Source organism: Lynx rufus, unplaced genomic scaffold, assembly GCF_022079265.1.
Source record: "Lynx rufus isolate CCGP_SWC_20201006 ecotype Redwood Valley unplaced genomic scaffold, mLynRuf1.p SCAF_2, whole genome shotgun sequence".
NCBI classification, from domain to species: Eukaryota; Metazoa; Chordata; class Mammalia; order Carnivora; family Felidae; genus Lynx; species Lynx rufus.
Window position 1 is genome coordinate 8,215,743 of NW_025814834.1, and position 26,664 is coordinate 8,242,406.

At 44.0% G+C, this 26,664-nt stretch overlaps 1 protein-coding gene across 2 annotated transcripts in view; it reads left to right on the plus strand.

The window, feature by feature from the left end:
* Positions 1–7,605: 7,605 nt before the first annotated feature.
* Positions 7,606–26,664, plus strand: part of LOC124515970 (general transcription factor II-I repeat domain-containing protein 2-like) — a 30,140-nt gene continuing 11,081 nt past the window's right edge. For both annotated transcript variants that reach the window (XM_047085071.1, XM_047085070.1), the window contains exons 1-5: positions 7,606–7,835; positions 13,230–13,455; positions 14,546–14,632; positions 19,170–19,291; positions 25,827–25,984. In XM_047085071.1, coding sequence (XP_046941027.1) covers positions 13,405–13,455; positions 14,546–14,632; positions 19,170–19,291; positions 25,827–25,984 — 418 coding nt within the window. In that variant the 5' untranslated portion in view covers positions 7,606–7,835; positions 13,230–13,404. The remainder of the gene's footprint in view (positions 7,836–13,229; positions 13,456–14,545; positions 14,633–19,169; positions 19,292–25,826; positions 25,985–26,664) is intronic.

Here is a 26,664-nt window from a genome sequence, read left to right on the forward strand (position 1 = left end):
CAGTCAGTTAATCATCCGAGTCTTGATTTTGGGTCAAGTCATGAGATGGAGCCCTGCGTCGGGCTCAACACTGGGTGTAGAGCCTGCTTGGGATTCTCTCTGTCCCTCTCCCTCTCCCTCTGCCCCTCCTCTGCTCACATTCTCTGTCAGCACAGGAAGGAAGGGAGGAAGGGAGAAGGGAGGAAGGGAGGAAGGATTAAGTCTAAAGGAAAAGAGGAAAGTTAGGGACCACCCATAGCTTTACTCTCCCGAGGTAACCACTGTGTGGAAGACAGACGGGGGCCTTCAGAGAGAGGGGCTTGTGGACAGAAGCAGCACAGAAGGTCGCCTCTGAAGTGAGCTCCCGGGGCTCCGGGCTGGCCAGGGGGAGCAGCCAGGCCCCGGACTCCAGGCTGGAGCCTGCGGTTCCCAAAGACTAACCGTGGGCTCCCAGGGGCCTCTCTCAAGCGACTGTCAGAGATGACCTATGGTCCCGAGGAGCTTGGGCCAGTGTGCGGTTATGGGAGGTCTGCTGCAGAGCAGTGCTGGGCTGACTGGGGAAGGTGGAGACGTGACTTATCAGAAGGCATGGCTCCCCTTAGTGTAAACTAAGTGTCTCTCAAGTGTCTCTCAAGTGTCTCCCCAGCGTGTCAGTGGCTGGGTCCCATTTGTCACAGGTCGCCAGTTACCATGGAAAGTGGAAAAAACCACTCTGGGCTCTGCCCTGGAGCAAAAGGGATGGAGGTGGAAAGGCCAGCCAGCGGGATCCCACACCCGGCAGTGAGTCCCCTGCGTCAGGCCCTTCTGCACCGGTCAGGGTGGGGCAGCGTTCCCCGGAGCGCCCGGGGCTACTCCCAGGCCAGGGGTCCCCAACTCTTCTTAAGTGTCTGGGGTTTCTGGGGCTCGAGCCACCTCCCCTCCTGGCTACGGTCACCCACATCCCTCCTCCTCTGTGTTCAAGAGCTGGGGCTCTCTCCACTTCCTATCTACTCCACTCCTTTTTTAAAAAAGAGAGAGTGCACATGCGTGAGGGGGAAGGCCAGAGAAAGAGGGGGACAGGGGATCTGAAGTGGCTGTGTGCTGACAGCAGAGAGCCCGATGCGGGGCTCAAACTCACAAACCTTCAGAGCATGACGCGAGCCGAAGTCGGACGCTTAACCGACCGAGCCACCCAGGCGCCCCTCCATCTATTCCACTCTTGCCATTATCCTGGGAGGCATCGAAGTCCACATGGATGTCCCACTGCTGCCCTGTTTCAGTTCCTGATCTTTCCTTCAGCTCTGGAGACCTCTCCTCCACCCCGCCTCTTGGTTCCTTGGTGACCTCCTCACTCCCAGGACCTCCAGGAGTTTTTCCATTTCTGGAAGGGGGAACTCTTGACCATGACAGCCTCCTTCCTGCTCTTCCCCCATGATAGATTTATTCTTCTACCTCAGCCAGCCTTCCTCGTTCTCAACTGCTCTGCTTTCCTCCACTTCATCAGCTTCCTCCCATCTTCACCTCCCTTCGGATGTGTCCTACATCCCACGGTCCTTCTCTGCCAGGTCACACACAACCTTCTATGCCAGAATCTCTAAGCGCCAAGGTGAACATGCTGGAATCATCCTTCTCAGAAGGTTTATTTTCTCTGGGAATTCACAGTCCCAAGACTAGTCTCAACAAACAAAGCTGCATTTTCCCACTCTTCCTTCTTTTAAGTATCTATTCAGAAAACGTAAAGGACAGGGGCCGCCTGGTGGCTCAGTCAGTTAAGTGTTCAACTCTGGATTTTGGTTCAGGCCATGATCTCATGGTTGGTGAGTTCGAGCCCCGCATCAGGCTCCACAGTGCTTGGGACTCTCTCTTTCTCTCTGCCCCTCCTGCATACGCTCTCAAAATAAATAAATAAACTAAAAAAAAAAAAAGAAAGAAAGAAAATGCGAAGGACACGGCCCTTCACATCTATTGCTACATAGTCAGATGGTGTTTCCAAATCAGTCCTGACATGTGGGAGCCTCTCAGACTCTTCCTTCCCCATGTTCCCTTCTAATGGATCCACCAAGTTTTCTCTGTCCCCGGACTTCCTTGTAGAGAGGAGCTGCCTTTTGGGAGCTTCCTGGCATATTTACCGCATTCCTGGTGTGTGTGTGGGCCAGGAGTCCCTCAGTGTATGACTCTCGTCAAGAGACCAAACCCAGGCTCCCACTACAGACACTGGAAGGGTTCCGGACACTCTACCGCTGACATCACCAAGTGGCCCATGACTCGCCCTCAGGCAGCTTGGCTGATCTGACATGGGACTCCTATCTGGAGCAAGTGATCCTAAGACCCGTGACAACAGGGGCAGATGTGTCCAGGCCCACAGTGCCAACAGCAGCGTCCCGTCTGGGCTGGTTCCTGGGGCTCCCGCCACCCAGGCTCCTTGGTTTCTGCCCTTTTTTCTCTGCCAGCTGTTCTGGCCTTCCTGTTGCCGTTGTGAGCTACTGGGAGCTTTTCAATAAATTCCTTTTCTTCTTGAGTCGGCCAGAGTCGTTGGCTGTTTTTTGCAACGAAGAACCTTAACACATGCATCCGTTCACTGGTTTGAAGATGACGCATTCTGTTTGTTCTACTAGTGGTTATCTTTATACGTTTCAAAGATGAGCAGATATTATCACTGTTTGTTAAAAGCCCAAACTACAGTAATACTTCTTAATCATCATTCTCTCTCACTGTTTTAAAAATTTTTTTTTTTTTCAACGTTTATTTATTTTTGGGACAGAGAGACACAGAGCATGAACGGGGGAGGGGCAGAGAGAGAGGGAGACACAGAATCGGAAACAGGCTCCAGGCTCTGAGCCATCAGCCCAGAGCCTGACGCGGGGCTCGAACTCCCGGACCGCGAGATCGTGACCTGGCTGAAGTCGGACGCCTAACCGACTGCGCCACCCAGGCGCCCCGTCTCTCTCACTGTTTTTAAAACTAGCTTTTTTTTTTTCAAGGCAAGAAAAGACGAGGACAGATTTAAGGCATTTGATCCTAGAAACATGTACATTTTTCTAACAGCCTAAACCTCTTCAAGAAAAGAACCTGAGTGCGACAAAGCAGTAGGGTACAGAGGTGGTGAGCAAGGCCTCTGGAGTCAGGCCCCCTGGGTTTGAATCTCGGCTTAGCAGCTAATTAGCCTTAAAAGTCAGAATGGCCTTAGGCCAAAGTCAGACTGGACTGAAAGGTATTGATATTTCTAAACAAAGAATGTGCAACCTGCCTGCACACAAATAAGAGAACTCACAGGCTAAGAAGACAGCATCCTTCCCAACAGTGTCCAGGTTCCTAAATCTACAAGGTTTAGTGTGAGGATGGTAGTTACCCTCTCAGGTAAATGTCCCTTTGTGTGACCTCCTTTAATGCAGTCCCCTAACCCTCACCCTCTTTCAAGCTTCTGCACACAGGGCAGGGAAGGACAACTAGGGGGCTGTTTAGGAACAGAGGCCCAAGGCCCAGGTGAGGGATTCATACCAATTCTTTTTTTTTTTTTAATGTTTATTTTTGAAAGAGAAAGAGAGAGAGAGAGAGCTAGCGTGAGGAAAACAAGCTGGGGAGGGGCGGGGGGGGGGGGACCGAGGATCCAAAGCGGGCTCTGTGCTGACAGTAGATAGCCCCCAGGTGAGGGATTCATGGAAGGCTGTACCTGGCTGGGTAAGAGTCCCCTGGCTCAGGAGAAGTGGCCACAGGCTGGGGCTAGACTGGAAGGCCTGGAAGCTGCTACCACATTCTCTGGAACATCTATAAGAGGAGCGGGATCTTTTTATCTATTATTCAAGTGTCTCCAGCAGCATGAAAGCAATGTGGGCATCAGTCATTCAGCTGGCACCACGTGCCAGCCATTGTACAGGGGTAGGACGGGGCATACAAACCTACTGGCCTAGAAGTGCTCTGACAGCTGGAACTCGGGGCGGCACCGAAGGGGGCACCTGCCTCAGTGGAGGGAAGGCGTCCGGGAGGAAGTGATGCTGCTCAAGACTCAGAGGCGGGGGAGAAGGAGTCTGACTGGCCTCTGAGCTTTGGCCAGGAGAGGCAGCCCTTCTCTTATGACAATTCCACCAAAACTGAATCCAGGGGAGGAAGGGGGGGACCCTAGAGGGAATGCAGGCTGTCAGAAGGAGGAAGGGACACCGGGAGGCAAAAACACAGCAAAGCAGACTGCGCTCCACATTCACGGATTTCACTCTGCGCACTTCCCTGGCTGCCCTTCCTGGAATTTGGATTTGGAATCTTCCCGCCAGTCGTTTTCCCTGGCTGGTTTACCCCATTAGACATGCATAGGCAGGATTTCTTTTGTTTCTATTTTAGTCAATTTTAAACAATGAAGTATACAGAATGAAAATGATACTTCTGTTTCCAACACCTACATAAACCACTGTTAGGCTCTTGGCAATTTGATTCCTATCATGTCCCCACACATATCCCCTCCCCCCATAATGAATAATAGATTGTTTTCAATCATTTGCTTTTCAAAACAAACTGCCTAGAACCATCAGGTAGAAGATTAATGGTTACAATGGGTGATGAAGCTGACAACACCCGAACAGTCTGATCGATTTTAACTTCGCTAAAGAGGGACAACCAGACCCTAAGTGCCTCCTAGAGGAAGGCAAGAGAATTACACGCCACCAACCATGAAGTCTTCCTGCAAAAAACCCTGAGCCTTAATGTAACGGAGCCTCCAGATCTAACTACCAGTTTAAAAGAACACTGAGGTTGGACGAATATGTTCAAGATACCATGAAGAGGGGCGCCTGGGTGGCTCAGTCGGTTGAGCATCCGGTTTTGACTCAGGCCATGATCTCATGGTTCATTGAGTCCCACATTAGGCTTTGCACTGACAGCGCAGAGCCTGCTTCAGATCCTCTGTTCCCCTCTCTCTGCCACTTCCCCACTTTCTCAAGTGCTCGCTCTCAAAAATAAACATTAAAGAAAAAAAAGATACCCTAAAGGTGTCATCCAAATCCAGAATGAGGTCAAATTCTATAGGACAAATGACTTGGTTTCTTCAATAAATAGATAGCATTTAAAAGAGGTTTTCTATTAAAGATTTTAAATGATTTGAGACAATAACAACCAAATGGAATGTGTAGAAACTTTTGAATCTTAATTCAAGCAAACCAACAGTAAGAAGGCATTTTGGAGACAGAAAATTGAACACAGACTAGCTATTAACTGGTATCAAGCCAATATCATGTTAATGTACATAATAAAGTGTTTATAGGTAGAATGATAGGATGCCTAGGATTCACATTAAAATACTCAAGTAAAAAAAAATGAAGGGAAGAGGGGGGAAAGTAAGGCAGGGAATAGTTGCAAAAAATTTGGCAAAAATATTGAAATTTTGAACCTGGGTGATGGGTAAAAGTGGATTCATTTTTTATTCTATTTAATGTATGTTTGGAAATGTTCATAATAAAATCCTTTTTTCTTTAATGTTTATTAAAATTTTTTTAATGTTTTATTTATTTTTAAGACAGAGAGAGACAGAGCATGAGTGGGGATGGGGCAGAGAGAGAGGGAGACACAGAATCTGAAGCAGGCTCCAGGCTCTGAGCTATCGGCACAGAGCCCGATGCAGGGTTTGAACTCACAAACCTCAAGATCACGACATGAGCCAAAGTTGGGACACTTAACCGACTGAGCCACCCAGGTTCCCTAATGTGTGAAATCTTTATTGCAAACTTAAAAAGAATTTTATTATGGGGGCACCTGGGAGGCTCAGTCAGTTGAGTGTCCGACTTCGGCTCAGGTCATGATCTCACAGTTCATGAGTTCAAGCCACACACCGGGCTCTCTGCTGACAGCACAGCACAGAGCCTGCTTCGGATTCTGTCTCCCTCTCTGCTTTTCCCCTTCTTGTGCTCTCTCTTAAAAATAAACATTAAGAAATATTTAAAAAAATTCACGTCTATCAGTGTGACTGCTTCTTTATTATTTAGATACCTATAAGTGGAAATATTAAATACAAGGAATGAGAATTTTTACCTTGATTGGAAATTGACAAAGTTCTCTGTGAGTGACTGTAATGAGGGGGTTCAGGGCACACTATCCCGAAGTATGGCACCTTGGCATATTGAATATTTTAAGCTAAATGAATTTGAACAAAGCAGGTGCAGAGAGGACTCTGAGGCAAAGGTACCCTCCCTGTATGCGGAGGAAAGGAGGACCCTTTTCTCCAAGACACCATGAGGAGTATGAACCAACAGGCCTTGCTGTTTTCTCTGGTTTCCCACACTGAGCTCATACTCCTTTGTCCCATTCTGTGTTCCCACAAGTCTCCACTCTTCATCAAAAGCATAAAACACTCAGGCTTAACCACTTCTTCAGGTCTTCCTTTTGAAGGCTCCCGTGTTACATAAAACTTACGATGAAGAAACTTACATGCTTTTCTCTTGTTTATCTCTTTTGTCCCCCAACCCAGAATTTAGGAGGATAGAGCAAAAAAAAAAAAAAAAAAAAAAAAAATGTATTTTCTTCCCTACAGTAGCAATTTGCCAGTTTCCCACAATCCTAAAATACTGCCCAAAATACTGTTTGAGGTTTTAAATTCTGTTAATCTGACGGATACAAATGGTATCTTATTAAATTGTATTTTCCTGACGGTTGTATGGTCGAGCACGGTTTCACACTCTTTTGTGCTACTTAAACGTCTTCTGAAAATTGCTTTTCGTATCCTTTGTCCATTTTTGTCTTTTATTAATATGTCTCTTATTACTGATTTAAAACAAAATTTTAAATGAACTCTCTACCACATGTGGTGTTGAAACTCACAACCCCCAAGATCAAGAGTCTCATGCTGCACGGACTGAGCTACCCAGGCACCCCTCTTATTCCTGATTTTAATAACAATGCTTTTTACTTAGCGTCATCACATCTTTCACTTTTACAGATAGGCATTATTTCAAATGATATGGTATTTTATTAATAACACCTAAATCACAAGTTTGTTTCGAGAAGTCCATGATAAAATGTGTGAAAAGCAACTATGCCGGGCACAAAACAGGTATTAATGATTCGGGCTAGAACCATCACCAACGTCACTGGCGACGTGGCGGCGGTGCCCGGGGTCGAGAGACCGCCCCCCCAATCCCTCCTGTCGGGTCGCAGCCTCTGATGCCCTGCGCCTCCCTCTCGGCTACGAGCAGGTGGCGGCCTCACCGGGTTAACTGAGCGCCTGGAACCTATCTACCCTTGCTCACGAGCGGGCAACGAGTGGCTGCTTTTATGACTGCCATTCACTTTCTCCGGACCCAACGACAAGGGTGTACCGGGACGTGGGACCACCCGCCAGGCCCCCAAACCTAACAGGACTTGCACCTTCTACTCCGCCAACCTGAACCGAACACCCAACCGCCCACGAAAACCGACGAAAACCGACCAAGACCGACCAAGATGTCCGCTCTGTGCGCAGGCGCAGCATTGGTGGCCCTGACTCGAGACCCCGCCCCCAGGCTCGCGCTCTCTGTCTCCTCCTGGGGCCCGCGTCTCGGATTGGCCCAGAGACTGTGCGGGCTCTGATTGGCCGACGCGGAGGCACGAGGGCTCCGTCTCCTTCCGGAGAGCGTTCAGCACGGGTCTAGAGTCCTCGGCGGCCGCTGGGAGGGCGCTGCAGATCTGCTGGCGCCAGGGGCTTCCTGCTGGGCTCTGCAGTGCGCGGTGGCTCGCTGGGCCCTGGGTGGGCGGGGCCGCACCCCCGCAGTCGCCTGTAAAGGAGGGACCGGACTGTGGGGGTTAACTTGAGAAGTGGCGGCTCTAGGTTCTGGTGCGAGACTCCTTATTTGTGTTGTAAATTTGGACGGAGGTAGAGATGGACGCTGCTCTCCTTAACACTGAGTTCTCAGTCTGGAAAGGTAAAGACATTTGAACTGTAGGTACTGATTTTTTACCTGTGTGGGGGCTTTATTTTGGCCCGGTGTGCCTTCATTTGAGCAGTTGGTAGTGGAATTAATTTTTAAAAACATCGAAATTATTTGAAAACGCGTGGTGAAGGGAGCCGATGAGAGGGAAAGGGAGGAATTCTTGGAAGCTTGCCTAATACCTTGAGGAGTTACCATTTCTAGGTTTTGGCAGAAGTCACGGTATGGGACATCTGACCTACAGACATTTACCAAAAATTATCTTTTTCGATATATTTTGTTACTCCCCAGTGTGAGCAAAATATCCCAAATATAACTAACTTTAGGATAAGGCCTAATTTTATTACAAGTAGAATTCTTACAAATAGAATTTATTACAAATTGAAACTTATTGCAGATACTAGAGGCAAAACGTACATAGCATGGAATGTCAAAGGCCCTGTGATGAGCCTAATAATCTTGTCCATTTTTAAAAAAATTTTTTTTAATGTTTATTTATTTTCGAAGGAGAGAGAGACAGAGTGTGAGCAGGGGAGGGACCGAGAGAGAGGGAGACACAGAATCCGAAGCAGGCTCCAGGCTCTGAGCTGTCAGCACAGAGCCCTACGCGGGGCTCGAACTCACGGACTGTGAGATCATGACCTGAGCCGAAGTCGGACGCTCAACCGACTGAGCCACCCAGGCGCCCCTAATCTTGTCCATTTTAAGCAGGAAAAAAAGCAAGATGAACTGAAGAAAATGAGTTTTTTCCAAAGGAGATAGAATATGGGGAAGATGAGATGTCAGACGATGGAAGTAGAGATGAGGTAATTATATAAACAGCACGTAGCATAATGACTTACTACTGTCAGAATCCAGAGTAAAACAGTTAAACTGCCTTGTTTAATCTCAAAAGTGGTATCCTGAACACTTTCTGACTAGTTTCACAAGCCCACCCTCTAGACTCAGTGCTAAAATCTGACAGTCACTTTTAGAAAAAAAAATTACAGACCACTCCCATGAGCATAGATGCAGAAATTCCAAACAGAATCTTATGGAGTCAAATACCCGTGTCCTGTAAAAAGAATAATGATACATTGTGAGAAGTGAGGTTTGTTTCGGGGGAATGCAAAAGTGTTTTTTGTTTGAAAAGTGATATTGGTTGCCTGGAAATACTGGCTTGAAAGGAAATCTCTTGATTTGTCAGACTGCCCCATTAAATTTCTTTAGTTTGTATGCCTGCCAAACATCTGTTTCCATATTTATTCTTTTGACAAATGTTTAGGTCCCTACTACATTCTCTGCTTCTGGCTGGGAGCCTCTGCATTAGCATTTGAATATGGACGGGTTTAAGTTAAGTCCTGAAAGAACTGAGGTGGATGAGTGAGGACACAGCTAATGAATAGTGAATGTTTCATGTCTGCAGCCACCGTGCTCGGGCTTAATGCATTCAGTGACCTGTTAGGCAGGTGGCATCAGCCCCATTTTATAGATGGGAAAACAGATTTAGCCATTAACTAACTTGCCCATGGTTTTAGAACTAATAAGCAACACAGCCAGGATTATCTATGGTTCTGCAGAATCCAAAGCCCTTACCCCTTCCCAGCTCATTTTTTTTTGTCTTCCCCCCAAGCATTCGTTGTGAGAGGCAGTCAACAATCGTTTATTGTCCACTTTGAGCAACCAGTTGTATAAAAGAAACTTTCCTCAGCCCTATTCAGTCTAGTAGTTGTTTTAACAATCAAAAGTAAATTATCCATGCATACCGTCTGATTTTAATTTAAAACATTAAATATATATTCATTTACCAATCCTTTGATGTGGGACTAAGGTTTTGTCTTTGACTTTGGGTTCAGCATTGGAATAATTTGCCTTCCCTGTACAAAGTACACCCATAAGTGCATCTTCTGTAATTTGAAGGTTTTTTTTTTTTAAGTTTATTTTTATTTATTTTGAGAGACAGCGCGAGTGGGGGAGGGGCAGAGAGAGAGGGAGAGGGAGACAGAATCCCAAGCAGACTCTGCACTGTCAGCACAGAGCCGGATGTGGAGCTCGAACTCTGTGAGATCATGACCTGAGCTGAAATCAAGAGTCAGACACTTAACTGACTGAGCCACCCAGACGCCCTGAAGTTTCTTTTTTTTATTAAATTTTTTTAAATGCTTATTTTATTTTTGAGAGAGAGAGAGACAGAGCATGAGCAGGGAAGGGGTAGAGAGAGAGAGGGAGACACAGAATCTGAAGCAGGCTCCAGGCTCTGAGCTGTCAGCACAGAGCCTGACACGGGGCTCAAACTCACGAACCTCGAGATCATGACCTGAGCCAAAGTCGGATGCTTAAACGACTGAGCCACCCAGGTGCCCCAAGTTTGTTTCTTTAGAGCAAAGAAAACCAGAAAGACTACTAATAAAGCGATTTGAATACTCCTACATATTTACCATTTTTTTCCATCCTTTTATGGCTGCTCACCCACACCTAACCTGACTACAGGTTTTTAAGCTTTATCTAATATGCCCAAAGCATTCAACTTGGTTTTCATAGATTTAGTAACTTACTTTTTGCATGATTGGTTTGTATGATTTGGTTATGTAATTGAAACTGCAAATACGATGGTCACTTGCAGGTTTGGAACAAACGCAATTGATGCTTTTTAAGGATATACTTTAGCCATATGGAACAGAAATGCCCGGGTGTATTTTGAGTACCATAGAGGAACCTGCTAGCCACACATGCTTGGCATTTCATGGATGGCAAGTTAGTAAGTCCTGTTTGGAATTGAGACTGTCATTTAATCTAGCCATAGATATGTTATATGATGGTTAGACACAGTTAAGAGAACATCTAATGTATTATGATGGTCACTGTACATTGCATTAGCTTTCCATACTGATCAGCCAGAAAGTTCTTGGTGAATGCAACTTTTTATTTTATTTTATTATTTTTTTTAATTTTATTTTTTGGTTTTTAAAATTTACATCCAAATTAGTTAGCATATAGTGCAACAATGACTTCAGGAGTAGATTCCTTAGTGCCCCTGACCCATTTAGCCCATCCTCCCTCCCTCAACCCCTCCCGTAACCCTCAGTTTGTTCTCCATATTTACGAGTCTCTTCTGGTTTGTCCCCCTCCCTGTTTTTATATTATCTTTGTTTCCCTTCCCTTATGTTCACCTGTTTTGTCTCTTAAAGTCCTCATGTGAGTGAAGTCATATGATTTTTGTCTTTCTCTGACTAATTTCGCTTAGCAGAATACCCTCCAGTTCCATACACGTGGTTGCCAATGGCAAGATTTCATTCTTTTTGATTGCCGAGTAATACTCCATTGTATATATATACCACATCTTCTTTATCCATTCATCCATCGATGGACATTTGGGTTCTTTCCATCCTTTGGCTATTGTTGATAGTGCTGCTATAAACATGGGGTGCATGTGTCCCTTCGAAACAGCACACCTGTATCCCTTCGAAACAGCACACCTGTATCCCGTGGATAAATGCCTAGTAGTGCAATCGCTGGGTTGTAGGGTAGTTCTGTTTTTAGTTTTTTGAGGAACCTCCATACTGTTTTCCAGAGTGGCTGCACCACCTTGCATTCCCATTGGTGAATGCAACTTTTGCTTTGGAACTCAGACTCTGGTAGCTTAGAGGAAAACAGGAGTAGTCACATAATATTTTTCTTAGGCTGATAAGCATGTGATGTGGTTCTCGACTGTTCACACTGGTCACCCTTGGTCATTAAAGTGTGGTTCTTATAATCCTTGATTAGTGCAGCATGTAGTAATACTGTTGCAATTAGATGAACTTTTAAGGTAACCAGAACCTAAAGCTGGCGCATTGAAATTATTTCATTAAAACCCTCATCTTTTGGGACACCTGGCTGGCTCAGTAGAGCATGTGACTCTTGCTCTCTGGGTTGTAAGTTCGAGCTCCACGTTCGGTACAGGGATTACTAAAAATGAATAGATTAAATAAATAAATAAATAAAACCCTAATCTCTTTCACCTAACTTCCCTGATCCCACATCATTACCATGCCAGATGCACTGGTCCCCCTCATGTGCTTGCCTATAAATTGTGTTCATAATCAGTAATGCTAATCACATGTACTTCTCTCTTCCTATGATGTGGATTGAGGGCTATATATATACACACACCAGTTTGCTGGGGTTCCCTTAATAAAATATCACAGACTGGGTGGCTGAACAGCAGAAGTTTATTTGCTCACAGTTCTGAAAACTGGAAGTTGAAGATCAAGCTGTTGGCAGGTTTGGTCTTCTGAAGCCTCTCTCCTTGGCTTGTAAATGTCTGCTTTCTCAGTGTTTATTCACGTAGTCATTCGTCTGTCATCTGTGGCCTAATCTCTTATAAGGACAGCAGTCATATTGGATTAGGGCCAGTGTAACAACCCCATTTTAACTTAATTACTTCTTTAAAGGCCTGTCTCCAGATACAGTAATATTCTTTTTTTTTTTAATTTTTTAACATTTATTTATTTTTGAGAGACAGAGCGTGAGTGGGGGTGGGGCAGAGAGAGAGGGAGACACAGAATCTGAAGCAGGCTCCAGGCTCTGAGCTGTCAGCATAGAGCCCAACACAGGACTTGAACCCACAGACCGTGAGATCATGACCTGAGCCAAAGTCGGATGCTTAACCGACTGAGCCACCCAGGCGCCCCCAGTAATATGTTTAGATGCTGGGGATTAGGACTTTGACATATGAATTTTAGTGGGATATAGTTCAGCCCATAACACCAGTAATGCCTTCCCTGTATTATGACATGGTTCTAGTTAGCACTGGCAAGATAAAGACAGTGCTTCTATTAATTGCCCATCTTGTTCTTTTGTGTATGGTGAAACTGCATTCAGTGTTTTACTAAAATTGTCATCTTTAGGTATCTAATTTTATAATACCATGCCCAGTTATTAGTAGCCATGGGGTGGGAATTGATGGTATAATTAGAAAACATGAGACTCAATGTTTGGGGCTTGGCTCTCATTCCCGTGTATGTTCTAGTCGTCTGTTGTGGGAAGCTTTTCACTTTGATGTCTATTTGTATGCAAAAATTTGGCACTCTAAAGGCATGTAGAGCCACCTAAACAGTAGTTGACTTCGCATATTTTCCTAGGGCAGTAGCTTGGATACTCCTAGAAACTAGTTCCTTCCCTGTAAAGATTCTGATTTGATAACTCTAAGTGAAGTTTAGGAATTTGTTTTTCTTTTCCTTTTTCTTAAGATGAGCATGTCAGGTGGCTCTGGGAGCTCTCTTACTGCACATTGAGAAGTTCATCTCAGATCAACATAGACATTGACATATGTGCCTGACCAAATCTTGCCCTTGCTGACTGTATATGTGGCTGTAACCTCTTGGGCAGGGGGAAGACCTGCTTTCATTGTTGCTACTTCTCCTCCAGGCTGTCGTCCCTCAGAAAAATGGTGGGAAGGTTACTACTGCTCCAGAAAATAAAGTCGGGGGGAAAACGTCTCTGGCTCCCGTGGTTGCTGAGAAACTAACATCACCACACAGGAAGACAGCCACATGGGCCAAATTGCCAAAAGACAGGAGGAGTGCCAAGAAGAGAAGTGGGAATGATGAGGAGGAAGAAGATAAGAACACGGAGTTGGGCCAAGATGAGAAAGGTAACAAGTCCTCTTCCAGAGGCGTTCCTGGCCAGTGGCTACAAGATAGCAAGGGTCAGCCCTGTGTCCTTCCACATTGCTGTTAGAGGCGTTCTGTGAAGATACCCCCCTTCAGAAAGTTGCCATGGCAATCTCTGGCTGATTTTTCAGGCCTGGCTTCATTGAGGAGGAAATCTCAGTGGACATTTGACCTCTGCTGTCCCCATGACCAGAATCAGTTTTCACTGAACATTATACATTGATTGTTTCTGTCGTGGTGCTATGAGCCACGCGCATTAATAGTCCCCCAAACTTAATTCTCAGTGATTTCGTTTTTGTCTTGATGGAATCTATGTAACATTTTAAATTGTATTGCTTCCAGGAGTGCCTGGCTGGCTCAGTCAGTGGAACATATGACTTTGAATCTCAGGGTTGTGAGTTTGAGCCCCATGTTGGGTGTAGAGATTACTTAAAAATTAAAAAAAAAAGATACTGCTTCCAAATAAGTAATTATTATATTTTTATTAAAATACAATGGCAATGCATTTAAAGTTATATCAAAATAAGAGGTTAAAGTGGCAGTGAATTTTTTTTTTTTTTTTTTTGGTTTGTGTATTATAGCCAGATTTACAGGAAGTTTTTCTGAAAGAACAATTTGTTATTCTCATTCTTAATAAGTCTGTCTAATTGATTAGGTATGTTTTCATTTAGAATCTGAAAAAGAAGATGTGTATTCTACATGGGTCAGAGGGAGAAAGCCCTTCCTGTAGGGGTTGGGGACAGTGACTGAGGAAAAGGGCTGTAAGGAAGAAGAGGAAAAGGAAGGTCAGAATGACCTAAATCAGTTCAGTAGAGGGGTGGCCCGTATCAAGGAATTCAGGTTGTAAGGGAAGCCCTTGGGCAGAGGCTGTTGGATTTCTTTTAGGAACTTGAAGAACTTTCTGATTAATTTATAAATGCTTTCACAAGTACTCTGACCAGACCTATCCTATGTGTTTTGTGAAGAGTAGACATACCATAGGTATGGTATTTGTGATTAAAGGCTTCCGGTTTACTCATTAGTGGTACAGACAGATCATTAAAAATATAGTATTCTGGCTTTTGCCCACAGAGCCTATCAAAAAAACACCTGATAAATGGAAGAAGGAGATGGCTAAACAGAAGGCTTCCCCTGAAATCAAAAAACAGAGATTGGAAGGTAACTTGTTTGTTGTGTTTTAAAGCACAAGACAAAACACGGAGACTTGCGTATTGGTTAAGTGTAGGTATGATGTTTGTTGGCAAGGCGAAAGCCCAAGTGATAAACAAGGGGATTTTTATTGCAGTTTGGTGTTACAATATGCCAGAATCTTTAACGGAATTTTCTTTTAGCGTCATTGTTACTGAACTGTTTATTTGAGTTCTTTTCTTTTCTTCCTTCCTTCCTTCCTTCCTTCCTTCCTTCCTTCCTTCCTTCCTTCCTTCCTTAACCTTTTTGTATGGCAGTTGAACCACCTGTCACCTGTAACTTTCAAACTGTTTGTTGGAAACCTGAATTTCAACAAAACCGCTGCTGAACTAAAAACTGGTCTCAGTGAGTTTTTTGCTAAAAATGATCTCACAGTGGTTGATGTCAGAGTTGGCATGTCCAGGTAAATACTGATAGATGAAGAATGTTAAGTCGATCAGCCCAGCATTATTATCCCTGGAGAAATTACGAGTTCCCGTATTTTTCTGTTTCATTGTGGGTTACCAAACTTCTGTCTCATCGGATCCTTCTGTTACCTGCTGTTCACCCTTTAGTGGGGTTTCACATCAGTCTCTGGCAGTTCAAAGTGAGTACAGTAGTCTCATATCCGCGGGGCAAACATTCTAAGATCCCCAGTGGATGCCTGACACCACAGATAGTACTGAACTCTGCGTATACTATGTTTTTTCTTTTACAACATACCTGTGATAAAGTTGAATTTATAACTTAACCAGGCTAAGAGATGAACAACAGTACAACAAAATAGAACAATTGTAACAGTATACTATAATGAAAGTTACATGAATGTGGCTTGTCTCTCTCAAAATATTTTCACTCTGCTATGCACACCCTCTTTCTTGTGATGCTGTGAAATGACAAAATGCCTCCGTGATGAGATGGGGTGAGGTGCGTGGTATAGGCGTTGTGACCTCGCTTTAGAGTGCTGTTGACATTTTGAAGCTAGGTCAGAAGGAGGATTGTCTGCTTCCAGACCATACAGTTGACTGTGGATAACTGCAACCACGGATAAGAGGGACTACTATATTTAAAATCTTTCAGTGGCTCTTAGAAAATCCATTGTATTGGGGCATCTGGGTGGCTCAGTCAGTTAAGCATCTGACTTGGATTCAGGTCAAGATCTCATGGTTCGTGAGTTCAGTTCCCATGTTGGGCTCTCTGCTGTTAGCACAGAGCCCGCTTTAGATCTTCTGTCCCCTTCTTTCTCTGCCCCTCCCCCACTCACATGCATGTACTCTCTCGCTCATAAATGTAAATTTTAAAAAATTTATTTAAAAAAATCCATCATATTAAATTGCTATCCCATTTTTCCAATTGAAATGTTAAAATAATCCCGAGATTCTCCTTGTCTTTACAGAAACATATTTCCATGATTTTCTTTTTTTTTTATTTTTTTTTATTTTAAATTTTTTTTTTTTTCAACATTTATTTATTTTGGGGACAGAGAGAGACAGAGCATGAATGGGGGAGGGGCAGAGAGAGAGGGAGACACAGAATGGGAAACAGGCTCCAGGCTCTGAGCCATCAGCCCAGAGCCTGACGCGGGGCTCGAACTCACGCACCGCGAGATCGTGACCTGGCTGAAGTCGGACGCTTAACCGACTGCGCCACCCAGGCGCCCCTCCATGATTTTCTACAGTGAGTGATGTTATTTGCCCACGATTATTTTATTTTATTTTACTTTATTATTTCTTAAATATATTTATTTTGAGAGAGCACAAGCAAGGGAGGGGCAGAGAGAGAGGGAGGAAGAGAGAATCCCAACAGGCTCCGCGCGGTCAACTTGGAGCCCGAAGGGGGCTCAAACTCATGAACTGTGAGATCACGTCCTGAGCCTAAACCGAGTCCAGCACTTAATGGACTAGGCACCCAAGCGCCCCTGCCCAGAATTATTTTAAACTAAGCTGCACATTTAATCGTAGCCCCCTCGCTTTGGTGCAAATATAGGTTCTGTATCACTTCTGCTTTTTTTGCCAAGTTGAATTTCATCTTTCTCACTTCTTTTTCATCAGAAGATATTTCCTGGGTGTGAGCATATTTTATAGTACTCAGACTGTCTTAGGTAAAAACAAACAAAAAATAATAATAGTAACAGGGACACCTGGGTGGCTCAGTCGGTTGAGCGTCCGACTTCTGCTCAGGTCATGATCTCGCAGTTTGTGAGTTCGAGCCCCGTGTCGGGCTCTGTGCTGACAGGTCAGAGCCTGGAGCCTGCTTCGGATTCTGTGTCTCCCTCTCTGCACCTTCCCCGCTTGCACTCTGTCTCTTTCTCTCTCAAAAATAAATAAACATTAAAAAAAATAATAATAGTAAACATTCATTGAGCACTCACTGTTCCAGGCACTGTTCTTCGTTCCTTATTTCTATTAACTCATTGAACCTGTTAAGACAATCCTCAGTGGTAATTATTGCTGTTCTTCCCATTTCACAAAGAAAATTTAGGCACAGAGAAGTTAAGTAATGTGCCCAACATCACACAGTTAGAAAGTGGCAGAGCTCGGCGTTGAACCCAGCACTCTGGCTCCAGAGCCTACGCCACAACTTTTGTCACATTGCTCTTACGGTTTTTGTTAACTTTTTGTTTGTAATTTGCAATAAATAAGAACCCTTTTTGCATTAAAAAAAAATCTTTCTGTAATAGCCCTTGGGTTTGCTAATCCATTCCTCATTAGGAGTGATATTTTTGTTCTAATTCACAAATGCACATGGATTTTTCTTAAAACAAAAATTCAAAACCTTACTTTTAAACTTCATTTTCTATAGGTTTTGGTTAAATTTGGTCAGTTGCTACACAGAAAACTAATAAAGATTTCAGCAGGTGAATTTGCACTGACTTCATCCCTTGATCCAGAACAGGCTTTCTCCATTTTGGCACTATTGACATTTTGGGCCGGATAATTTGTTGTGGGGGACTGTCCAGTTCGTTGCAGGCTCTGTAGCAGTGTGCCTGGATTCTCCCCACTGAGTAGTAGAAGCACTCCCCCAGTTGTGACAGCCAGAATGTCTCTAGACATTGTCAAACTTGCCCAAAGGTGAGAACCACTCCTTTGGTTACTTTATTGGCATTCTTATTGCTGGTTGGTGGAGCCTTAGTTTTAAATTGGAAATGACTCAGTGCTGATTTCCACTTTCACATCCAGTGTGACTAGCCAACCAGAAGTCATGTGCCTCTTGATCTTACTTAGTGTTTTTTTCCCCTTTTACATCTCTGTAGGAAATTTGGTTATGTGAGTTTTAAATCTGCTAATGATCAGGGAAAAGCCTTGAAACTTAGTGAGACAAAGGTCCTTGGGAATGAAATTAAATTGAGAAAACCAAAAGGAAGGGAAGTAAAGAAAGGTATGTAAACAAGGTAATTTATTTATAGATAACCGTGGGGGCACCTGGGTGGCTCAGTTGGTTAAGCGTCCGACTTCGGCTCAGGTCATGATCTCACGGTTTGTGAGTTTGAGCCCTGCATCGGGCTCCGTGCTGACAGCTCAGAACCTGGAGCCTGCTTTGGATTCTGTGTCTCCCTCTCTCTGCTCCTTCCCCACTCACACTCTGTCTCTCTCTCAAAAATAAGTAAACATTATAGATAACTGTGTATCTAGAAGACTCTGGGTCAGGAACTAGTAGTATCAGATTCTTTCTTATTGTGTACAAGTACTCAGTTACCACCAGGTCACCTGCTTCCACAGCACAAACTTTATCTGCATTGCTCTCACCCTGTGTGCTCTAGCTGCCTGGCTCACCTTCCCTGTCATAGCATCCTTTGAATACAGTACTCTCTGTCATTATGTACCTTTCCTTCTCTGCCATAATGTTCTCTGCAGGACTCAGTCCCTGACCACCTGCAGCCCATCCATAGAATCTCAGTTTAAAGGTCACTTCCTCAGATCAGAAAAAATTTCCCTTCCAGACTAGATTAAGTCTTTTTTTTGGGGGGGGGGGAGTATGGGGGATTTCCTTCCCTCCCCTCCCCTCCCCCCCTCCCCTCCCCTCCCCTCCCCTCCCTTCCCTTCCCTTCCCTTCCCTTCCCTTCCCTTCCCTTCCCTTCCCTTCCCTTCCCTTCCCTTCCCTTCCCTTCCCTTCATTTAAGGTAATCTCTCCACTCAATGTGAGGCTTAAACTCACGACTCAGAGGTCAAGAGTTGCATGCTTTTCTGATTGAGCCAGCCACGTGCCCCTAGGTTAAGTCTTTACTAGATGTTCTCATTTCCCTTTTATTTTTCCTTCTTAGCACTTATCAGAGTTTGTAATTATGTGACTGTATGTTTGCTAGCCTTTTCCTCCAAGGCCACATTCCTGAGAGTAGAAGCCTGTATTTTCATGTACCATGTAGCATAGGCCCTCACCCAGATGTGTGTGCAAACATTTGTTAAATGAAGGAATACGTATTGCTATTAACACTCCCTAACTCTTGGAGAAGTATTTTTCCTCCCTTGTAGAACTTTTGATGCTTATTAGATCTGAACTCAGACTGAAAATATGCTTTTGTGTTACATAGCTCGAAATACCAAAACACTTGATCAAGGACCTGCCTGATAAAGTCACTCAGCGTGAGTTAAAAGAAGTGTTTAAGGATGCCTTTCAAATCAGATTGGTGAGCAAGGATGGGATGAATAAAAGGTGTGTTTTGTACCGGTGTTGAAAAACAATGTATTTCTACTGGGTTCAGACATAACAGAATTTCACTGCATTCTCCCAAGTCACTTAGGCCTGATTTTAGAAAACAAAAGAGTAGTTATCCAACCTTTCTACCAGTAGGCATAAAAAACTGAAGGGGGCAGGGGCGCCTGGGTGGCTCAGGTCATGATCTTGTGGTTTGTGAGTTCAAGCCTCACATCAGGCTCTGCAGCACAGAGCCTAGAGCCTGCTTCAGATTCTGTGTCTTCCTCTCTCTCTCTCTGCCTCTCCCCTGCTTGCACTCTCTCTCTGTCTCTCTCTCTCAAAAATGAATAAACATTAAAAAAAATTTTTAAAAAGGAAAAAAGAGAATAAAAAAACTGAAGGGGGCATCATGAATGGACAGTCAGAAGTTTCTAGAAAACTGTAGTGGTGTCATTGAGAAACGAAGGCTTATTCTACCAAGTTCGAGACTGAAGATTGGAAGAATTCAGTCATAGATCATCTCCATTCTTCTCTCTCCAGGGCTGACTCCATAAAACAGCACACTTGGTGAATTGCCTGGACAGGTGGCCAAACAAGCATTGAATTGGCCCGTTAGAACTATGTTGTAACAGGGGCGCCTGGGGGGCTCAGTTAAACTTCGACTTCAGCTCAGGTCATGATCTCACAGTTTGTGAGTTTGAGCCCCGTGTTAGCCTCTGTATTAATATAGCTCGGAGCTTGGAGCCTCCTTCAGATTCTGTGTCTCCCTAGCTTTCTGCCCCTCCCCTGCTCACATTCTGTCTCTCTCTCAAAAATAAATAAATATTAAAAAGACAACAACAACCTTAAAGCCATCATCGGTTAAAAAAAAAAAGGGGGGGGGCGCACCTGGGTGGCTCAGTTGGTTAAGCCTCCGACTTTGGCTCAGGACATGATCTCACTGTTCTTGAGTTCGAGCCCCACACTGGGCTCTGTGCTGACATCTCAGAACCTGGAACCTGCTTCAGATTCTGTGTCTCTTTCTCTCTGCTCCTATCCTGCTTGTGCTGTCCCTTCCAAAATAAACATTTAAAAAAATTTTTTTTTAAAAAAGAACTGTGTTGTAATAATTAATGAAACACTAGCACTACGTATCTAGGCTTTGGTAGAGTAAGAGGGTGAATGTGGTGAAATCAGAAAGGATGGAGTAGGATGTATTTTGAAAGGAATTTTTTTTTTTTAATTTTTTAATTTTTATTTTTTTTAATGTTTTTACTTATATTTGAGACAGACAAAGACAGAGCATGAGCAGGGGAGGGGCAGAGAGAGAGGAAGACACAGAATCCAGAGCAGGCTCCAGGCTCTGAGCTGTCAGCACAGAGCCCGACGCGGGGCTCGAACTCATGGACCGTGAGATCATGACCCGAGCTGAAGTCGGACGCTTAACCGACTGAGCCACCCAGGCTCCCCTGGAATTCTCTTTTTTTTTTTTTTTTTTTTTTTTTTTAATTTTTTTTTTTCAACGTTTATTTATTTTTGGGACAGAGAGAGACAGAGCATGAACGGGGGAGGGGCAGAGAGAGAGGGAGACACAGAATCGGAAACAGGCTCCAGGCTCCGAGCCATCAGCCCAGAGCCTGACGCGGGGCTCGAACTCACGGACCGCGAGATCGTGACCTGGCTGAAGTCGGACGCTTAACCGACTGCGCCACCCAGGCGCCCCTGGAATTCTCTTTTTAAAAAAATCTTTTTAATGTTTACTTTTGATAGAGAGAGTATGAGTGGGGGAGGGGCAGAGAGAGAGGGAGACACAGAATCCGAAGCAGGCTCCAGGCTCTGAGCCGTCAGCGCAGAGTCCGATGTGGGGCTCAAACTCAAAAACTGTGAGATCATGACCTGAGTGGAAGTCAGAAGCTTAATGGACTGCGCCACCCCGGCACCACCACCACCTCCCCCTTTTTTTTAAAGTAAGCTCAAAACTGCCTCATGTAAGGCTTGAAGTTAGAACCCTAAGATCAAGACCTGAGCTGAGATCAAGAGTGAGATGCTTAACTGACTGAGCCACCCACACAGCCCTCTTTTTTTTTTTTTTTTAAGATTTTGATAATTTTTTTAAGTTTTTTTTTATTTTGAAAGAAAAAGAATGAGTGGGGGAGGGGCAGAGAGAGAGGGAGAGAGAGGATCCCAAGCAGGCTCTGTATCATCTGCACAGAGCCCTATGTGGGGCTTGAACTCATGAACCGTGAAACCATGACCTGAGGCAACATCAAGAGTTGGACGCTTAATTGACTGAGCCATCCAGGTGCCCATTAAAATTTTATTAAAAAAAAATTTTAATGTTTATTTTTGAGGGAGGGAGACGGAACGTGAGTGGGGGAAGAGCAGAGAGAGAGGGAGACACAGAATCTGAAGCAGGCTCCAGGCTCCAAGCTGTCAGCACAGAGCCTGATGTGGGGCTTGAACCCATGAACCATGAGATCATGACCTGAGCCGAAGTTGGACGCTTAACCGACTGAGCCACCCAGGTACCCCTATTTTAAGGCAGCCCTTAAGATTTTATTTTTAAGTAATCTCTATACCCACTGTGAGGCTCGAACTTACAACCCCTAGATCAAGAGTCCCATGCTCCACCAGCTGAGCCACTCAGAGGCCCCTATTTTGGAGGAATTCTTAATGAGGTGCAGCTTGCATATCAGAGTTACAGGTACATTTGAGTGAAAATTGTTGGAGTAGGTAAACTCTAAAATAGTCTATACCAGTATATTCTGAATAACATCTCTAGAAAAGAATCCTACCAATTCAGAAAACAAGTCTGAAAGGATGAATCCCATATTGTTAGCAATTAGCTATTGTCAGTGTTTTCTGTGAGGAGATTTGGGGACTCTGCCATGCTTACAGTCAGAAACACTGGAAAACAACAACAAATTGCTGCCAAAAACCATAGAATTTCTCTAATGATATTTAAATAAGTTTTGATTACATATACTTAAGTCTTCAGAATCATTCCTTTACATGAAGAATTATTATAAAGGGGAGATAGCGGAAGCCAAGGAATCCATGGCCGTATTAAATAAAGCCTAATACCTATGTCAGAAGCGAGTGTGGTACATTCTTCAAGAATATTCTTACTCAGCAGATCCTTTCTACTTATCTTTCACCGGAGTAAGTTACAGGTTCATGAAGGTTTACGTTGAAAGTATGGAATCATAAAGTACTAGAGGAAGACATGGAGAATGTTTTTGTTTTGTTTGTTTTTAAAGATTTTATTTTATTTATTTATTTTTTTTTTTTTAATTTTTTTTCAACGTTTATTTATTTTTGGGACAGAGAGAGACAGAGCATGAACGGGGAAGGGGCAGAGAGAGAGGGAGACACAGAATCGGAAACAGGCTCCAGGCTCTGAGCCATCAGCCCAGAGCCCGACGCGGGGCTCGAACTCCCGGACCGCGAGATCGTGACCTGGCTGAAGTCGGACGCTCAACCGACTGCGCCACCCAGGCGCCCCATGTTTTGTCTCTTAAAGTCCTCATGTGAGTGAAGTCATATGATTTTTGTCTTTCTCTGACTAATTTCACTTAGCGTAATACCCTCCAGTTCCATCCACGTAGTTGCAAATGGCAAGATTTCATTCTTTCTGATTGCCGAGTAATACTCCATTGTATATATATACCACATCTTCTTTATCCGTTCATCCATCGATGGACATTTGGGCTCTTTCCATACTTTGACTATTGTTGATAGTGCTGCTATAAATATGGGGGGTGCATGTGTCCCTTCAAAACAGCACACCTGTATCCCTTGGATAAATGCCTAGTAGTGCAATTGCTGGGTCGTAGGGTAGTTCTATTTTTAGTTTTTTGAGGAACTTCCATACTGTTTTCCAGATGGCTGCACCAGCTTGCATTCCCAAAGGAATTTTGAACATAAGACACCCATCCTCATTCATACTAAAAGAATTGTTAATTAAAATGTAATGTTAAGGGGCGCCTGGGTGGCTCAGTGAGTTGGGCGTCTGACTTCGGCTCAGGTCATGATCTCACGGTCCTTGAGTTCGGGCCCCACGTCGGGCTCTGTGCTGACAGCTTGGAGCCTGGAGCCTGCTTCTGACTCTGTGTCTCCCTCTCTGTGACCCTCCCCCATTCATGCTCTGTCTCTCTCTGTCTCAAAAATAAACATTAAAAAAAAAATTAAAAAAAAAGTCTACTCTTTAAAAAAAAATGTAATTTTAATTAATTTAATGTAGATGCAACTTCCTACCTGTTAGATGTTCACAGATCAAAAAATGTATCACCACAGTGCTAGAGGGTTGGAGAAACTGGCATGCTCGGGCTTCGTTGGTAGAAGGGATATTGGTGAAGTCTCTATAGAGATGAGTTAGTATCTGTTATAGTTGCACGTGCTGTTTTATCCTGCAGATAGAGTCAGACAAGTGTGACATAATGTGTTACAAAATTGGTTGTGCAAAATTAGAATTGACCTGAGTATCTGTCAATAGAAAACTGACTAAAATTTTCTGGTAGATCCAAAAGATATTCTAGTATATAGTTGTAAAAAGAAGTGAAACAGCATTTTGTGTACTGATGGGAAATAATCTCCAATATAAAGGCAAAATATAGAACAGTGTGTGTGATATTCTACTTTTTATGTAAAAATATAATGGAGGTTGTGTTTTGTGTACAAAACACAAATGTTAAAAACAGATCAAAGACCTAAAACATAAGAGCTAAAACAAGACTGTGGCAGAAACACAGGAGTAAATCATTGTGATCTTAGGTTAGAGTGTTGCACAGGTGATGGAAGATTGACAGGTTGGGCTTTATTAAAATTAAAAACATTTGTACTTCAAAGGACACTATACAAAAAAACTCCACAGACTGGGAGAAAATATTGCAAATCATGTGTCTGTTAAGGGACTTATCTTCAGAATATGTGAAGAACTCTTAGAACTCAATAATAAGACAACCCAATTAAAAAATGGGCAAAGGGCTTGGGGTGCCTGATGACTCACTCGGTTAAGAGTCTGACTCTTGATTTCGGCATAGGTCATAATCACAAGGTGTGGGATCGAGCCCCACGTTGGGCTCTGCACTGAATGTGGAGCCTGCTTGGGATGCTCTCTCTCCCTCTCATTCTACCCCTCCCTGCTTGCGATCGCTCTTTCTCTCAAAAATAAGTAAACATTTTTATTTTTATCATTTTTTATAAATAAACATTTTTTAAAAAAATGGACAAAGCGCTTGAATGGACATTTCTCCAAACAAGGTGTAAAAGTGCCCAATAAGAACATGAAAAGATGCTCGACATGAGTCGTTAGGGAAATGCAAATCAAAACCATGGTGTGATCCTACTTCACAACCAGTAGAGTGGCTATAAAAAATGGCAGGCCATAACAAGTGTTGGCAAGGATATGGGGAACTTGGAACCTTCGTTCGTTGCTGGCGGGAACGTAAAATAGGGCCGTTGCTTTGGAAAACGGTTTGGCGGTTTCCGAAAATGTTAAACATAGAGTTGCCATATGGTGCAGCAATTCTGCCACTAGGTGCGCACCCAAAAGGAATGAAAACGTAAATCCACACGTTTTGACAAATGTTCATATCAGCTTCATCCTTACTAGCCCCAAAGTGGAAACAACCCCAAATGTCCACCAGCAAATGAATGGATAAACAAAACGTGGTTCTTCCATGCAACGTAATACTGTTCTGTCATAAAAAGGAATGAAATAGTAACATATGCTACAACATGGAGGATCTGAAAAACATGCGGCTATGTGAAAGAAGCCACTGACAAAAGATTGCACAGTCCTATGATCCCATTTGTATGAGATGTCCAGAATAGGCAAATAGCATAGCGGTTGGGCCAAGGGTTGGGAATGACTTGGGAGAACGAGGAGTAACCACTGACGGACATTTTGGGAGATGATAAAAATCTGCCGAAATCAGATTATCGTGATGGTTATAGAATTCTATAAATACATTAGAAGTCATTGTACACTATTTTATTTTTAAGTCATCCCTGCACCCAATATGGGGCTTGAACTTATAACCTGGAGATCACGAGTCACATGCTTCACTGATAGAGCCAGCCAGGTGCCCCTCACTGTGCACTTTAAATGGATGAGTTTTATGATACATGAATTATATCTCAGTAAAGCTTTAAAAAATAGAGTGTGGGGCACCTGGGTGGCTCAGCCGGTTGAGCGTCTAACTTTGGCTCAGGTCATGATCTCACGGTTCATGAGTTTGAGCCCTGCGTCGGGTTCTGTGCTGATAGCTCAGAGCCTGGAGCCTGCTTCAGATTCTGTATCTCCCTCTCTCTGCCCCTCCCCTGCTCGCACTCTGTCTCTCTCTGTCTCAAAAATAAATTAACAAAAACAGTGTGTATATGTGTACATTTGCTTTTATATGTACAGCATGTTGCCTCTGAGGATAGAAATTGGGCAGAAGGCACACTGCACCATATCCTTTTCTACCTTTTGCCTTTTGAATCTTGTATGTGTATTTCTAATTCAGAAGCCAAAAGTACTGAATGCTGACTATGCTTTCTTCTCCCCTCCACCCGGTCCCCACAATTGCAGGATCGCCTATGCTGACTTCAAATCACAGGCTGATGCAGAGAGGGCCTTAGAAGACAAGCAAGGAACAAAGATTGGAGGGCTTGCCATAGCTCTGGACCCTGTTGGAGAGAAAAGTCAAGGCCAAGAAGAGAGAGGCTGGAAGAACAGCACGTGGAGAAGTAAGGGACGCTAAAGCTCCGTAGACTGAAACTTGCCAGGGTCGGGTTGTCAGCCGGGTTCCCCAGAGAGGGGCTGCAACCAGGAGAGGGACACTTTTTTGTTTTCTAAGTTTATTTATTTTGAGAGAGAGAGAGAGAGAGAGAGAGAGAGAAGGGGAGGGGCAAAGAGAGAGGGGAAGAGAGGATTCCAAGCAAGTTCCACGCTGCCAGTACAGAGCCCGACGCGGGGCTCAAACTCACGAACTGTGAGAGCGTGGCTTGAGCTGAAACTAAGAGCCGATGCTTAACTGACTGAGCCACCCAGCGCCCCTCAGGATAGGGACACTTAAATACAATTTCTCCCTGTATTAAAAATGGGTAAGTCCTCCTCAGATCAAGTTAATGAGTATTGTCCTAGTTAACTGTAACCTTGAAGTCTGCAAAAACACAGCACTTTGAGATACATCAGCTTAGCTCCCCTTCTTGGGGGCTCTCTAGGATTGTGTTTGGACAGGTTCGTAAAGCTGTGGTTTCAGAAATTAGATATTTAATTCTCTTCAAGTAGAGTTTTTGTCAGGTTTAAACCAGAGACCCCAAACGAGTCCCTAATCTGCCTAATCTAGTGAGTAGTCATAATGGCTTCTACAGTACTTACAGGGGGAAAAAAACCCACAATTTATTATGAATATTTTTAAAAATCA